Raw genomic sequence first — 14,892 nt, forward strand, 5'->3', positions numbered from 1 at the left:
CCAGCATGAGCTGTTCAGTACTTCAGTGTCTGCAAGGTGATTCCCAAGTCAGCACTACTGTCCTAGATTTGCATTATTGCTGCATAGCTCATCTCACCCTTAGATTGTCATCGTAACATAAGTATCTCATTTCTTTCCATTGGCAGTTTGGGGTACAGGGCACCTTCTGCACGCTTGTCCTTCTGTTCTGCTGATCCCCAATATTCAGCACTGATGGGGTCCCTCCCTACTAAAACTTTTAGCTAACAGCACCGTTGCAATTTCTTAGTGTGATACCAATATTTCACATGCAAAGAGTAGACCAGAAGACCCTTGTCACACCTGAAAATTTCAGAAGACACTTTTAACTTCAAGCACACTGAAAAAAAGCTCCCGTAGAACTGATGAAATTCCAAGGTGGAGCTGGGGACTGCAGTTTCCAGAAGTGTTTGGAAACCCTTAGTCCATGTGTTTTAGAAAGAGACACACAGATGTTCCAGCAGGTCAATGTTGTTTCACTGAGAGCAAACTTGGACACAGATACACCCAATAAAACTATTGATAAATTGATATTTTAAAAAGAAAATGAAGTTTTAGTGTGGTTGAAGTGTTAACTTCCAATCACAGTAGAAGATGGTTTCAGTTCAATATGTATTTCATGGAATAAAGAGTGCATTTTGTGATGAGAATTTTCTCAGTGGTTTTGGGACACAGGGAGCTGGTTTACACTGTGTATCTGAATCTGTGCTCTGAGCCCTCCTTGCCTTGCTGGGCCTCTTGCTCCTGCTAATTCATTCCAAAGAGGGAAAAACCCTATCAGGTAATTATGGCAATGGGACACTGGGAGAGAATTTAAAGAATCTTGGCAAATAACTTGTCATTACTGCAGGCTCCAGAAGGATGTTCTCATAAAAGAAACCTGCAGGCCCTGCTATTCTCCTGCACCTGCTTCTCCCCAGCTCAATTAGGAAACAACAGGGGCCTTTGTACTGTGCCATTCCTTTATCTCCTTGACATTGCTAAGGAAAAGGTTCAGTGGTTCTCCCTGCCTGAGAGTTGGTGCTGTGGAAGTTCTCATGTTTGGCTGCTTGTGCTCTCTGCTGCTTAGACTGGACAGTCCAATTTTCAGTCCCATTTCTACTTCTGTTTTTAAGGCCTACAAATTTCAAAGTTTCCTCTAGTTACAATTTAAAAGCAATAATACAGGCACCTAGAAATAACTGAGGTGGTAGAATGAACACACTGGGTCACACTGGAACTGGGAAGGTTTCTCTGCAGAACTGCTTATTTGATATGGATTTTCATAATCTGATCTACTTGAAATGTTGAGTTTGAAAAATTCAGTAGTCCAAGGCTCTGCCAAAATTGTAGTGTGTCATCCAGTTTCTCACTGCAAACATAATGTTGCTCATACAGTTTGATTACAGGACAGATGTCTAAATAAAAATGTGTTTGTTTCATATGGATTTGAATGTCACTTGAATTTTCCCACAGACCTGAAGCAATTTCAAGCACTCCAGGGATATACCAAGCTCACTTCTGCTGCAAACTTTGCCTTGCTTCAAGCTGAGGCTAAGTTGGGGCTGGAGGCACAATATTTCATTTTCAGGAGCAAACTCACAAGACACAAATTTTCTTTATTATAAAGCACTAACATATGAAAAGTTTTACTGAATTTCTGTCTTTATTGACACACAGAACTTCCAGTGCAATGAAGCTATGTTTGAGGCTGTAGAGCAGCAGGACCTGGATGCCGTTCAGATTCTTCTTTATCAATACACCCTGGAGGAACTGGACCTGAACACACCAAACAGCGAGGGACTCACTCCTTTGGATATTGCCATTTTGACAAACAACGTCCCCATTGCCAGGACCCTTCTGCATGTTGGGGCAAAGGAAAGCCCACACTGTAAGTAAAGAACACAAATTGACTTAGATAATTGCTTGTATGAGATCAGTTCTGCTGTTAGTGAAAATCAATTACACGACACACAAAAATTGCCTGGTTTTATCATAAAGATGATTATAACAAGAGTGCTGGAGGATATTTGCAGCAATATCTGCTCATTGAATACGTGCTCAGTAGATTTGTTTTCTCTCTCTCAGATACACCAACTAATCAATCATGTTGAGCTTCTAATGTGATTAACACTGGGGCAGCTGGGTTAATAGCAACCTTGAGAAAAAAATCTTTAAAAATATGGCAACAGGAACTCAATGATTCAAAGATCGTGGTCTGAAATGCAGAGTTTGTCATCAAAAAATGAAAGGATGATGGGTTGTCTAGACTTTGCTTTATTTTTATTATCCTTTTGATTTTGGCTATGCTGCCTTCAGGAGGCTGGTTGTATTGAAATCTATCACTTCCATTCCCCACATACCCCTCACTACTGGTCTTCAAATGGCCTAAAATCCCACTTAAATGAGAATTTCAAAGTTCTACAAAACCAGAGAAGACCTATACAAAAAACAGACCTCATTTTACTGGAATACCAATATTGCTTATAACTGCATATTGTAGTTATAAAACTTCTTTGTATTCCTTCATGGGGCTTTTTATGCCCAGTTTGTGGGTTGGAGGGTGACTTACCAACCCAATTAATCAACCATATACCATGACACAAACTCTGACGCCTTATGTGGGTCTAAAAATACCCTGATGTAAGAGAATTTGTTTTAAACTGTCAATGCCTATATTTAGGACATTCCCAGCAAGGCTATAATGAGACTGTGTTTGAGGGGTTCGGCCACTGCAGACTCTGCCATTAATTTGAAGTTAGTTAAATTAACAACATTTAGTGCTGGCATGTCAATCTCAGTGCTCCAGGAAATTGCACCTTGAGGCTACTAACATTGCCAGTTTTTTCACTGGAGAGTGTGTGTGCATGTGCATGTTGAGTTTTTTTGCCAGACCCTCAGTGTTGGTACACCTTTATTGCTTTTCTATATCCACAGCACTTATATTATCATTTATTCTGGCCTCCTTTAACCTTCCCTGGAGATTTTTGCATAGTGTAGCTGCTCAGTGAAAAGAGTTTTTTAGTTTTATATTTATTTGTTTATTTTTCTGTCATGGTTCATGACTGAGGCTTTAAAAAAAAGTGTGACAGCATTTAGAGTACATGATTGACTGCTGAAGCAACATTCATTAACCATGACAAATCTAGAGGAAAACACAGTCTTGAGTGTTCTAAACAGCAGTAAAAAAGACTAAACTAATTTTTCATTGACCTCATCTGTAAATAAATGCAGTCTGATGGTGAGCAGGGGCAATCATAAATTAGTATTCATTTCCTGTAATTAATGCAAACATGCCTATGAACACAGAGAATATGAATATATAACCACCTAATTTCCATTTCAAAATATACCCACCAAATTTCCACTTCACTTATCTTGATTTTTAGTTTTTCTGATTGAAATAATGGATGAAACATTCCCAGTAAAAAGCAAAGGATCATTTTGTTTGGATTTCTTACCTGAAGGGTTTGCAGTGGCTGTTTGAGAGTGAAATGCAAAAACTTATTTTCAGCCCTCAGAACAAAGTTTCAGAGCATCTTTGTGCATGGCTTCACTCTTGTGGAACTGATGGCAGTCACCTTCTATTTCGTCCATACTTTCTGCTCTGCTTTTCGTACTCAACCAACCCTGTTCAAATTAAATCCTTTTTGTATCATCTCAGGGCTGCAGGAACATGATCCAGCACCCAGCAGGAGCATTTTCATTCCTCTGTGGTGGGCAATTGAGCAAGACTTCTGCAGGCTGAATGGGAGGGTCAAATCCTGACTCACCCAGTTTTGGGACTGGACACAGCATGTCTTAATGTGATTAGAAGTGTACAAGACAGATGCACAGAGCTGGGAAAAGGTGGAATGGAAGAATTCCTCATTCCTAGTGCAAACAAAAAGCTTCCTTCACAGAAAACCTCTGCTCTTTCACTGTATATATTAGTTGTAGTGATCCAGCTGAAATTTCATTATAGCCTCTAACCTAACTCTGCAGAAAAGAGGATCTGGAGGACAGATAGTTTCCATGTGTATCACCTGGATTTCTGCCTGGAACAGCAGCAGATAAAGCAATAGAAAGTAAAACTGTGATCTTCATCTCCACATGGAACTCAGATTGTATAAATCTCAACAGGAACCCAACATCTTTTATAAACAAAGTAACTAAGATCAGAGAGCAGAGCGTTTAAAATATTAATTTAGCTGGGGAGAAGACAAAGTGTTATCTTTTCAGTTACTATCATTTATCGTATACTCATGGTTTGGCTTGTTCATGTGAACCCAAATAAAAATAAGATTAAAATTCCCACTGGCTGATTGGACATCAGAGACTCGACAAATGTGGATCTGAGCCTTGATTAAACAGATAGAGCCAGATCCTTAGTGAGAACTTGAACCAATGCCAATGCTCAACCACCTGAAGCTCTGGCACATAAAATCTCCTTCCTCAGTCCTGTTGTGCTATCAGATGTGTTGCATGTTTATTGTAGGCATGGATCCAGGAAACCCTATCACCTCTGGCCTCCCAGTAAACAACAGTTCTGAGGATACCAGCAGGTTCCAGGGAGCCTGGCCATATGTCCCTGATGTCCATATGAAGAATGATCAAACTTAAGAAGGCTGGCTTCAAGCCAGCTTCTGAAAGCAAAGTCTTAGAGACAAACATTCTTCAAAAACAACCCTTTGGATGTCAGAGGTGTTGAGTAATTCTTTGTTCTCCTGTGGCTGTAAAGATCCCAGGCCACTTTTCACATCAATAGGGTTATTCTTAGACTCTGCTAAACTCTGGCTGTCATACTGTTATGAGAGACAGAGACAAAAGTTAAAATGAGAGATGCAGGCTGGATAAAACAAACACCTTTTTCACTATAAGGACAATGAAGCAGTGGAACTATCTCCATCCATCCCGGGAAGTTTTCAAGACCAGACTGGATAATACCTGCAGTAACTCAGTCTGACCTCTTGGCTGAGCCTGTTTTGAAGAGAAGGTCCTTTGTCTAGAGAAGGTCCTTTCCAATCTAATTTGTCCCATATAATCCCAGTTTAGAAATAATGCATTCATATCCACATACATATTTGCTCCTGTCGTGTTTTGGTGTCAAAAACCTATGAGAGTCTTGGTGCTTTATATGGTACAGTTTGATGTTTTCAGAAATGTCTGCTGCTCCTGACTTGTGCAAGTGAATGATGGGTTCAGTCTGTGTAAGACTCCTGCTGTTCCTGTGAAAGACTTGGGGCAACCAAGAGTCTGCCTGTCTCTACTTAGCAATTCCTCACTATTGCTAAGAGAAGCCACATGTGCCAGGGCACTGATTATGGAAAAAAGAGGTCCTTTAAATTAAGGCTATCTCAGAGCTCTTCTGCAAAAACACCAAACACCAAAGTGATTTTTTGTGATTTCAGAATTCCTTCTCTTGTGCACTCTTTCCTGCATATTGAAAACCAAATTTATTTTCAAATTAAGTATCCTTACAAGTCCTACTTTCTAAACTGCAGATTGAAAAATTTTAGGCTAAGAGCAACTCTGAAAATAGGACTTGATTCACCACAGTTCACTGTACAATCAAGGGGCTTGTTTGGGAACTTGGGCTAAAATCAAACCTATTCTAGTTTGTAACCCATGTGATCTTAATTTTCACCTTGATGTAGCCCACAATAGTTCACACAGAAAATATGAACTGCTAAACATCAAATTAATATTATTCTGAGCATGGGAGGAAAAAATCTCCATGTGGCAAGCTGGTCACTGCCTATCAGAGGACTAATTAAATTCTCTGGACAAAACTGTGACACAAAAAGCTGGAAAGAGATGAATTTACCAGCCACGGACCTTAGGCACAAAAATTTCTTAGTTTTGCCTATCAGATTCTCTTCTTGTTTGGTGAAGTTTATATATTGTGTTTGTAACCAATACAATCTCCTTTTTTTTAATGTAAGTTTACAATATTATACCAAAGCAGACGTTAAAGAGCAAGGTTATTATTTTAGCTTGGTTTTCATATTCTGACTTACAACAGATATGCAATTTCAGTCTAATTAAGACAATTCTAAGCATATGAGAAATACCTGAGGAAAAAATGTGGCAAATTTATTAATGCTGTTAATGACATTTAAGTGGCCAGATCTTTAAGGAAAATTAAAATAAATGCAATAATACAGAAACACTGTCAGAATACAACGTGACACCCTGTTGTTCAGGGTGCAGGTAGCAGTCAGATTAAATGGTGGCTGCAATTCTCCTGGAGTGACAAATGTGGTTCTGTTGAAGTGGTGATCCTGTAGAAAGGCTCAATTTTCCTCTGAAGGTCCAGTGGTGGTTATGGAGGCCTTGTCCTCTGAAAATCCAGTGGAGAAAAGGCTGCTGTGGTGTTCCAAACCTCAGATCATATCCAGGTAGGAATGCTTGGTTCCTCCCCCTGGGTGGAGCATCTCCCAATGGGATGATGTCATTTTATCAGCCATGCAGTGACACTCAATGGCCCATTAACAGAAGAGATCCCTCAGAGTTATCAGGGATGAGGCATGAAGGAAATAAGGAACTCTCCCCCACCTGGTTTTAAGAGCTTATGAAGATGGTGATAGAATACACACTTTTGGGTACATCTTACGTTGTAACCTAAGATGTGTTCTGAGCACAGCCAACATTTTGCCAAGCACTTCCTATTTCCCTCTTTTCCTGGCAGTTGTGACCGTGGAGAGCAGGTCTGTGCACCTGAGCATGCTGGTGCAGGAGGCCCAGCAGAGAGTGACGGAGTTATCAGCGCAGGCAGCGAGTGAAGGGCTGGGCACGGAGAGCGCCGAGAGGGAGAAGCAGCTCAGGGGCTGGGAGTGGAGGGCCAGGCTCTACCAGCGCATGAAGGCCGGCTATGAGCATGCCCGTGAGTATGTTGCCTTTTTCTCAACTTGGAAATGAAACTCGAGGTAATTTTCATAAGGAGGTAATAAAAAAAAGAATCTTTATTTGAAGGCCTCCAGGGGCAGTTATAGAAAGATGTCCACAAAAGCCCACCCCTACAGGGATGAGTACATTTTTATAGGTTTTAGGAAATTAGCATAATGGATAAAAAGCACCAATTAGGAGGATAAGTGGTGATGCAATCCCACCCCCCAGGTCAAGCCCCTTCTCTGGAGTTCCCCCCTTGGCACGGGCTGTGCTCTGTTCATGAAATGGATCTCAACGAGTTGTTCTCAGCCTTGGTTCCCAGGAATAACCAAGACAGCACTGGGACCCTGCACCTCCCAGGGCTTGGAGCTCTGGAATTTGTTTTGTCTTTCTCCTTAAGGAAAGGCTATGGAAAAGCACTGGGCAAACTAGCTACTAATACAACAGGCTACAGAGCTCCAAATATAGGTGTGGAGAATACAGGGAACATAAAACGAAAAAAGGCAAAAATGACATCAAGTACAGGGAAGCAGCAAAATTCCAGTCAGGAATCTGCAGCTGAGAACCCTCTCCAAACATGCTGATCCTCACGGCACTACTGTGAGGGGGGGCTGGAGGAGGTTGGGATGAGGAAAATGAGGCACAAAGGCGAAATGGCCTTTCCAAGAGGGAGAAGGAAATGGCTGTTAGAACAATAAAAGGACCAAATATCTGAGAGAAACAAGCACATGGCTCCTTAGGTTGCATAAAATTAATACAACATCCAATATACCAACTCTTCATTCAGGATGCAATGATTATGCCCTGCTTATCTCTTTTCACATTCACTCCTGGATCTCATTTAACATGTTCAGAATTTAAAACAGTATGCTATAAAACAACATATGAATAGGCAGGAAGATGGATGGAGACGTTGGCCTTTTCTCTGTTGTAATTTGATTATTTTTCAAAAGAACTTACTATTTTGGAATAGGATTGTTCTAAATATTTGATCAAGCAGTGAAATTTCATTTGGCACATAAATATTGTGAAAATTTAACCTTAATTTTGATAAGCACTAATCTTAATTTTGATATCCATTTCATCACCACAGCCACAAATTGAGTCACTTTAAACAGTTGTACAAGTGAGTCTGTATCCAAATTAAATGGAATTTGGGCCCAAGTGAAGGAGTAAACAGGCCTGAATTGTTTCTAGACATGTGGATCTTTTAGCTGTATCCTATGTGATGGAATACAATCATTGCCATTAACATTTTTAAAACCATCTTTGTATAAATGTACTCACAAATAATTTTTGCAAATTTATTGTATGTTAAGGTTATTTCTTCAAGAGAGATGTAGTGCTCCTTCTCTAAGATACTAAATACAGGAAATACAGAAATAGTGAAAGTTAATATACTGACGTTTTAAATCAATCCCAGCAGTAAGTCATGACATTTTTGTGTTTGATTTCTGAATTGAGTCTATTGATATTCTGCAAATTAAGCTTTTTTTTTTTTCCCCTTTTCTTTTTTAAACAAAAATGTTAGACCCCAATTGACAACTGTATTTTGGAACTATTACACCAAAACATTTGCGGAATTTGCAATTTTTGAATCCCAATAACATAAAAATATTTTCTGGTTTTTGATAAATTTGAGTTTGTTAGTGAAACCATCAAGGTTTCATTAGCTCTTTGTGGTTTTGTCCTTTCCCTCTCCTCTTATCCACCCCAAGAGATTTATAGGGGCTTTTCATTGACATAATTAGCATGGATCTGTTTTATTGGGCTACATACATGCAGGAAGATATTTTTAAGCAAAAAGGAGCCAAAACCCATGATAGAAACAAATGGTGTCTGCAGGATATTGTTAGTAGGGTCACTAATTAAAATGCTCAAAAGGCAGAAAACACAAACACCTACAACCCAAAGCTCACAATTGCAGGGTGATTTTCAGTGGGTTCTTTGAAGACTCAGGAACATTGTTTGAATAGGATTTGTTGTGCTGAGGAGCTGATGTTTTCTCTTCTCTCCCAGGAGCCCCCGAGGCGCCAACCAATGTCTGTCTCATGGTAACGAGCAGCACATCACTCACTGTCACCTTCCAAGAACCCCTCAGTGTCAACTCAGCTGTGGTGACCAAGTATAAAGGTACTGGATTTAGACATCTTTCATTCCCCTTAACAATGTACAAAAATTTGAGGGCTAAGTGGCAAAGGTATTTATATGCAAGAGGTTATATTATGATGCAAGTAGTGTTTAAATGTAATTATTTTCCCAGTAAACAGACATAGAAGTGGAATTTTCTTGAAAGATTACCCAAGGACAAAATTTTTATTTAAAAAAAAAAAGAAAAATAAATTAACCAAAAGCTTTCTCCATGAGTGCTTTGAAGAAGTTTGCTTGACTCACTGTGGTTAAGACATCAGCTCAATGACTGGGTTGAGATGAGCAGTTACAAAACACAAACTAACTTTTGGTGCCTGTGGGCTCCTGAAACCATGTGTATCCTTGTAAAAGCCAAACCCACACCACCATTCCTTAAAGGAATGCCTCTGGAAGCTGAAACTTCTGGCACAGGCATCATACAGCCCAATTAATTAGCTATTCCAGGGCTGCCACATCATTCTTGGAAGAGTGATACATTTGGGGTGGCACCAGTTAGTTGCAAAGTGGAATGAATAAGAAAATGCTTCCATCTGAATAGCTCTGTTGAATAGAGATGGTTTTAAAACAGAATTTCTGTTCCACAGGAAATTCCAACATTAAGGAAAAAAGCAAGTTTTATTGAAGATTAGAACAAAAATTAGAATTTTTTAAATTTCCTGTTTAAAGGAACTTTCAGGTTTTCTACAATCTTTGGAACAGTAAGTTCTTCAGTGTTCAGCACCGCAATCCACAGCCTCCAGCTTGCAGTGGGAGCATGAATCCTCCCACAGGTCAAGGGACTGGGGATCTGAAGCCTCCTTGGCCCTGCCCAGGAGAGTCAAGGAGTGGGAGCCTCAAAGTCCTCTCCCTTCATGCTTTCTGCTGTGTTTGTTTCTTTGTGTTAATCATTGAAAACTCCTTTCAGAGGTGCCTAAGCCTGAAGTTCCCATACTCACAGGCAGCACTGTCCTGGCTGTGTGGTGGGGAATGATTCATGTTTCCTTGGGGGTGTCCCAGGGATGGTTTCAAGAGGAGAAATTCAGACAGACCCCGTCCCTCGAGGGTCCAGCAGCTCAGGGAGCCCTTCCAAAAGTGGGACAGGCAGTGCACAGGCTCCACTGGCACCAGCACAAGCTCCCAAAGCACTACAGGAGTTTATTTTGGAAAAGGTACATTGTCTCTTTCCTTCCTCCTCCTGCTTCTGGTCACAGATTCCACTCATCACTGGCTAGGGCCAGCAAAATAATTTTTTGCATTCTATGAAAAAAAAAAAAAAACCAACTTCCCAGACACTACTGAGGCCATCAAAGTGATAATGCCCTGACAGCCTCAGTAGAAGGCAAATTAATGTATTACACCTAGTCAGCTGTGCAGTGCTGCAGGAAGTGTGATTTTCAAAAACATCAAAGCCCTTTAGAAGCCTAAATCTAATTTTCAGCAATGGGTTGTGTTGCCAGGAAACTAAATTTCATTTAAGAGCTTCCCACTGCCTGATTTACTTGTGAAAACAATACTTGGGCTCCTAAAACACCAAAGTTCTCTAGAAAACATCAGACTGTTCTTCGTAATAGTTGTATTTTAAATAACCCCGAAACATTGTCCACCCTCTAATTATAATGATTCTTGGTATTTTTACAGAAAATCACATTCCCAAACAGAGCTCATTTTTAAAAATAATTTTGTGAAGGTTGCAGTACTTTTCTCTTGGGTATTTGGGTTGAGTCTGGTTTGTACCATGTCAGTGGTGTCCTGTTTTTGATAAACACAGCATTCAGAAAAATTTAATCCAACCTGACCTAACTTTCTGATCAGACCAGGTAGCACTGCCCTGTATTTTGAATTACCTTCACTCATGATCATTTTATGCTTTATCAAGTTGACAGTTAGCCTTGTCAGAATATTCTTTTTTAATCCTTTGTCCCAGGAGACTTGTATATTTATGGTTAGATAAAAAGAGAGATCATTAATAGCTCCTTTTGGTGACTTTCAGGAATTAATTAAGCACTGGTTGTAGAATTGTTTATTACATTATGGAGTGAGATTCTTTGTGCTACTTTGAGGGGTCATAAAATGAACCTTTCAAATGATCACTTGCAAGAATGATTAGAACCAGCTAACAATTGCTAGCCCTGAAAGGAGAGCTTGATAACAAAGTGTGAGGATCTTTTTAGTCAGATATATAAACCTCCTGTCCAGAAAACCACTGAAGCATTTTGCTATTTCTGGACAAAAAAAAAAAAAAAAAAAAAGGCTGTTGATGTGGGTTTTTTCCCCCCTTCAATACTTTACCATTTCTTTTTCTAAGCAAATTAAAATTCAGGAGCATTTGCATCAGTGTTTAGGGAATACCTGCTCATTAACAGAAACTAATAATGTTCTTTTCTCTGGACCTGAACTGTAGGGAATAAAAACTGACATCAATTCTGTTCGGCTTAGTTTAGTTCCCTAAAAACAGTGAAAAACTGCCAATTCAATTTATCCTGTGTCATCTTTCTTTTTTCTTTCTTTCTTTTTTTTTTCTTTTTTTTTTTTTTTTTCCCAAAGGTTTATTTGCCCAAATGTTTTTTAGAAACTGGGCTTGGAACATTATCTAACTGTCTGCTGTTTTCCTGTGTGTGATCTTTTCCCTTGTTAGCTGTATAACTTACAAATAATCATACAGGAGAATAATACTTTGCACTCACTCTCTAACCACTAAAACCATCTCACTTCATTAGGAGATTTAATTTTAACCACACACGGTGAATGGGTATTGACTTTGGTGTCCCAGCTGGATGGCAGCTCAGTGACTGCATTCTGTTCAGCCATTGCTTTAAGGAGCCAGAGTATTCTTTACTTCCTCTCCTGGATTGTTGTTTAATGTTGCAGGCACCATCCTAATGGCTCCCTTCAGTTTCCCTCTGGAGCAGGCTGCAGCGTGGTGGTGGCTGACGTGAAATGATTCCTAAGTATACTGTAACTTAGTAAAGTGTTTTGAGGCTGGAAGCAGACAGCCGTGGCATAAATCAATAATAAAAGTAATAATCTGCTCCATGCTAAGAAAGACTCCAAGCCAGAGACACCTCGCTCCAGCCAGTTTTAGGAAGGATGTGAAGCATCACTGTAATATTGAGGGGAAAAAAACCCTGCCCTTGGCTAATTGTGCCCTAGAGCCAAACTTCACATCCCACCATGGAAGTACTTAGGACCTGCTTTAGTTTTACATCTTTGAAAACACAATCAAAACCTTCCATGTTAACATACAAAACATCTTGCCACAGTTTGAAGCCAGGGAGAGCCTTCTGTTTACATCACCACATTGGTACTGCAGGATGTTTTGCTATCCCTGAGGTGCAGCACTGCAACCATCTCCTAAAAACACCCCACAGCAGCATAATCAGCACTCAGACAGCACTCAGCTCCCAGGAACATCCTACTAGAGACAAGCAGCAAGTGCTTGCTGGGCTTTAAGAACTGTTGTCTTTCACTAACCAGGTTTTTTGGGTTTGCATGTTCCACACAGCACATACACATAAAGAAAGAAGGATTTTTCAAAGAAAAAAATTAAAGGTAATGTTAAATAATTTTGTCGTATTTATTTTCGGTGGATTTTAAACCTGATTATTATTTTGCTTTTACAGTGAGTAAGTACAGATAAACCTCTTCTTACTGCATGATTTTTTTTCATCCATTTCCCCTGAGAAGTAGTCATAATAATGTTGTGATACCAAAGTATAGGATAAGGAAGGAAAATGGACATAGTGCTGATCACTACCTACTGGAAAGGATCACCATGCAATGAAAAATCTCTGTTTATATTTTATTTACAATTTTTAAACAAACATCTATATTCCCTTTTGAAGAAAAAAAATGAAACAGCTTGTATAACCCAAGTTGAGCTAATTTATTTTAGAGCCTGGAACTATTTATGTTTGAAGAGAGAGGAAGAAAGACATGTTTGATGTAGCAAACAAAGCTAATCTTCTCTGTTTGGTTGTAGCTGTGAATGCCAAGTTATTTTCCAGATAGTGATGCTGAGCTGTCTGGGCCACTTTAGCCCTTGTTACCTTTTTGTTTAGTTTGGTCTTTTAGCAGAGTGTTTCATGTTTGTTAGAACTTCCCAGCTGCCTTCCAGGATTTCTTTTGGATGGAGAGAAGATTTTTATTTTCAGTCAGTGCAGCTCTTTAAAACACAAAACAAAACAAAATAGGTTGGCTTAGATCAAGAAAGAAGGAGTCATGTTTTGCTTAAATTTTGAGAAAAGGTCGTTCCCTGCCTCCTTTCTTCTGAAGCATTTTGTGATCCATTTCAGATTTATTTTTTTTAAATGAGAATAATTGTCTTTGAGTCACTGTTTCAGTCCTGGCTGGATATGCAGCAGCCCCAGGAAGTTGCTGTCACATGGCTGCATGAAAAGGGTCAGTTCCAGTCCAGAGCAGACCAGTACAATTTACTGTTGTCACTGGGAGTCTCAGTAAGGGATGGGGGAGCTGCCTTTGCACTCAGGGTCAGCACCTGTGCTCAGGAATGAGGAGCCTGGGCCTGTGTGAGACCTGCCCTGGAGCTCCAAGGAAACCTGGATCTGGGATTCTCAGCTGGCTTCTCACCAAGTCGATGGAAAATTTACATTAAAGATTTCAGTGTGAAAAACCTCCAAGACTTTACCAGAGTGATCTATAAATTTTGTGTGATTCTGCATGTTTTATTCTTGGGGGTCATCCTTTCACAACCAAATAATCTCATCATTTTGTGTGGGCTTCTGCTTGTCCCCATGAACACATACAAACAGCAGATACCACATTTTTAATTATGTGTTTGATATGTTTATCAAAAGTTGGCCTTCCATGTTTGACCAAGTTTGGATTTGTTCCATAGCAGGCTCCCTGCAGTGATCCTCAAAGACCTAAATATACAGATATATTGCTATATCTCTGTATCTCTATATCCATATCTACATATATTTTTCTCCATTTTGGTGGCAACTATCTGCTCCCACAGCAGTGTCAGAGTGGAAAGCAGCAAGCCTGTGCTTTCTTCAACTTCTAGAAGAACCCTGGTTATGGAAATGAATGCTTGTGGAAGCGAGTCTTATGAAAATAAAGTGCTTTAATAATAATACCTCTGTCTCTCTAAAGTAGATGCTGTGTCACTGCTTGATTCTGGTCCAGTCCATAGTGGAATTGAGCAGCATTCTGCACTTGGTCTTGAGCCCTTTCCACTTATTATTCAAAGTTTCTTTGTGTATTTTGAAATTCATTCTCTCTTTTTTCAAAACAGTTCTTGCTCCATAAAAAGAAAAGAGAATACATTTCTTTGTAAGACATTTGAATTTATCCTGCTGAATAGGTGTGGTCTGATATTTTTTACAGTAGTTCATTTATGGCATTTTATTAGGTCTCCCGGGCACTTTATTTGCACGTTACATTTTGGTAGCTAACAGGACTGTGCAATTTGACTTCTATTTTTATGCCTAGCCAGTACAGAAATGTATAAAAGTTAAAACAAACCTTTCTATTTCTAGCTCCTGTCAATGTCTGTAGTATGTGCTGGACTTTACATAAAATTTAAGACCTTCTATTATTTAAGTTTGTTATGTATTTAAAATCACCTTTGAACATGAATCACATACTAAGTGATGGTGTAATTAACTAATGTAGCTAATCAAACACCAGTTATTCAGCTGAATCATTCTTTCCTCCTTCTTTGTGTTTTATAAGGATTTTGAACAGCAGCTCAGGATGAATAGCTATGAGAAAACCCAGACATACAGTCTCTACTTTTGTCTGCCTTCATTTCTGAGGAGAAAAGCTCATATCATGATGTTGAATTTTAGACACTGCTTTGCCTTTTACATTTGCTTTGACTTACCAAAATTATTGAGTTTTGAGGTTTTTTTAATTGTTTGTATGTGGCTG

At 39.4% G+C, this 14,892-nt stretch overlaps 1 protein-coding gene across 2 annotated transcripts in view; it reads left to right on the forward strand.

The window, feature by feature from the left end:
* ANKFN1 (ankyrin repeat and fibronectin type III domain containing 1) overlaps nucleotides 1–14,892 on the forward strand; it is a 113,186-nt gene that overhangs the window by 50,589 nt on the left and 47,705 nt on the right. For both annotated transcript variants that reach the window (XM_071451319.1, XM_071451318.1), the window contains 3 exons: nucleotides 1,678–1,888; nucleotides 6,668–6,862; nucleotides 8,887–9,000. In XM_071451319.1, the coding sequence (XP_071307420.1) occupies nucleotides 1,678–1,888; nucleotides 6,668–6,862; nucleotides 8,887–9,000 (520 nt within the window). The remainder of the gene's footprint in view (nucleotides 1–1,677; nucleotides 1,889–6,667; nucleotides 6,863–8,886; nucleotides 9,001–14,892) is intronic.

This window comes from Agelaius tricolor, unplaced genomic scaffold (assembly GCF_023055355.1).
Source record: "Agelaius tricolor isolate 1412-34295 unplaced genomic scaffold, bAgeTri1.0.p SCAF_32, whole genome shotgun sequence".
Lineage (NCBI taxonomy): Eukaryota > Metazoa > Chordata > Aves > Passeriformes > Icteridae > Agelaius > Agelaius tricolor.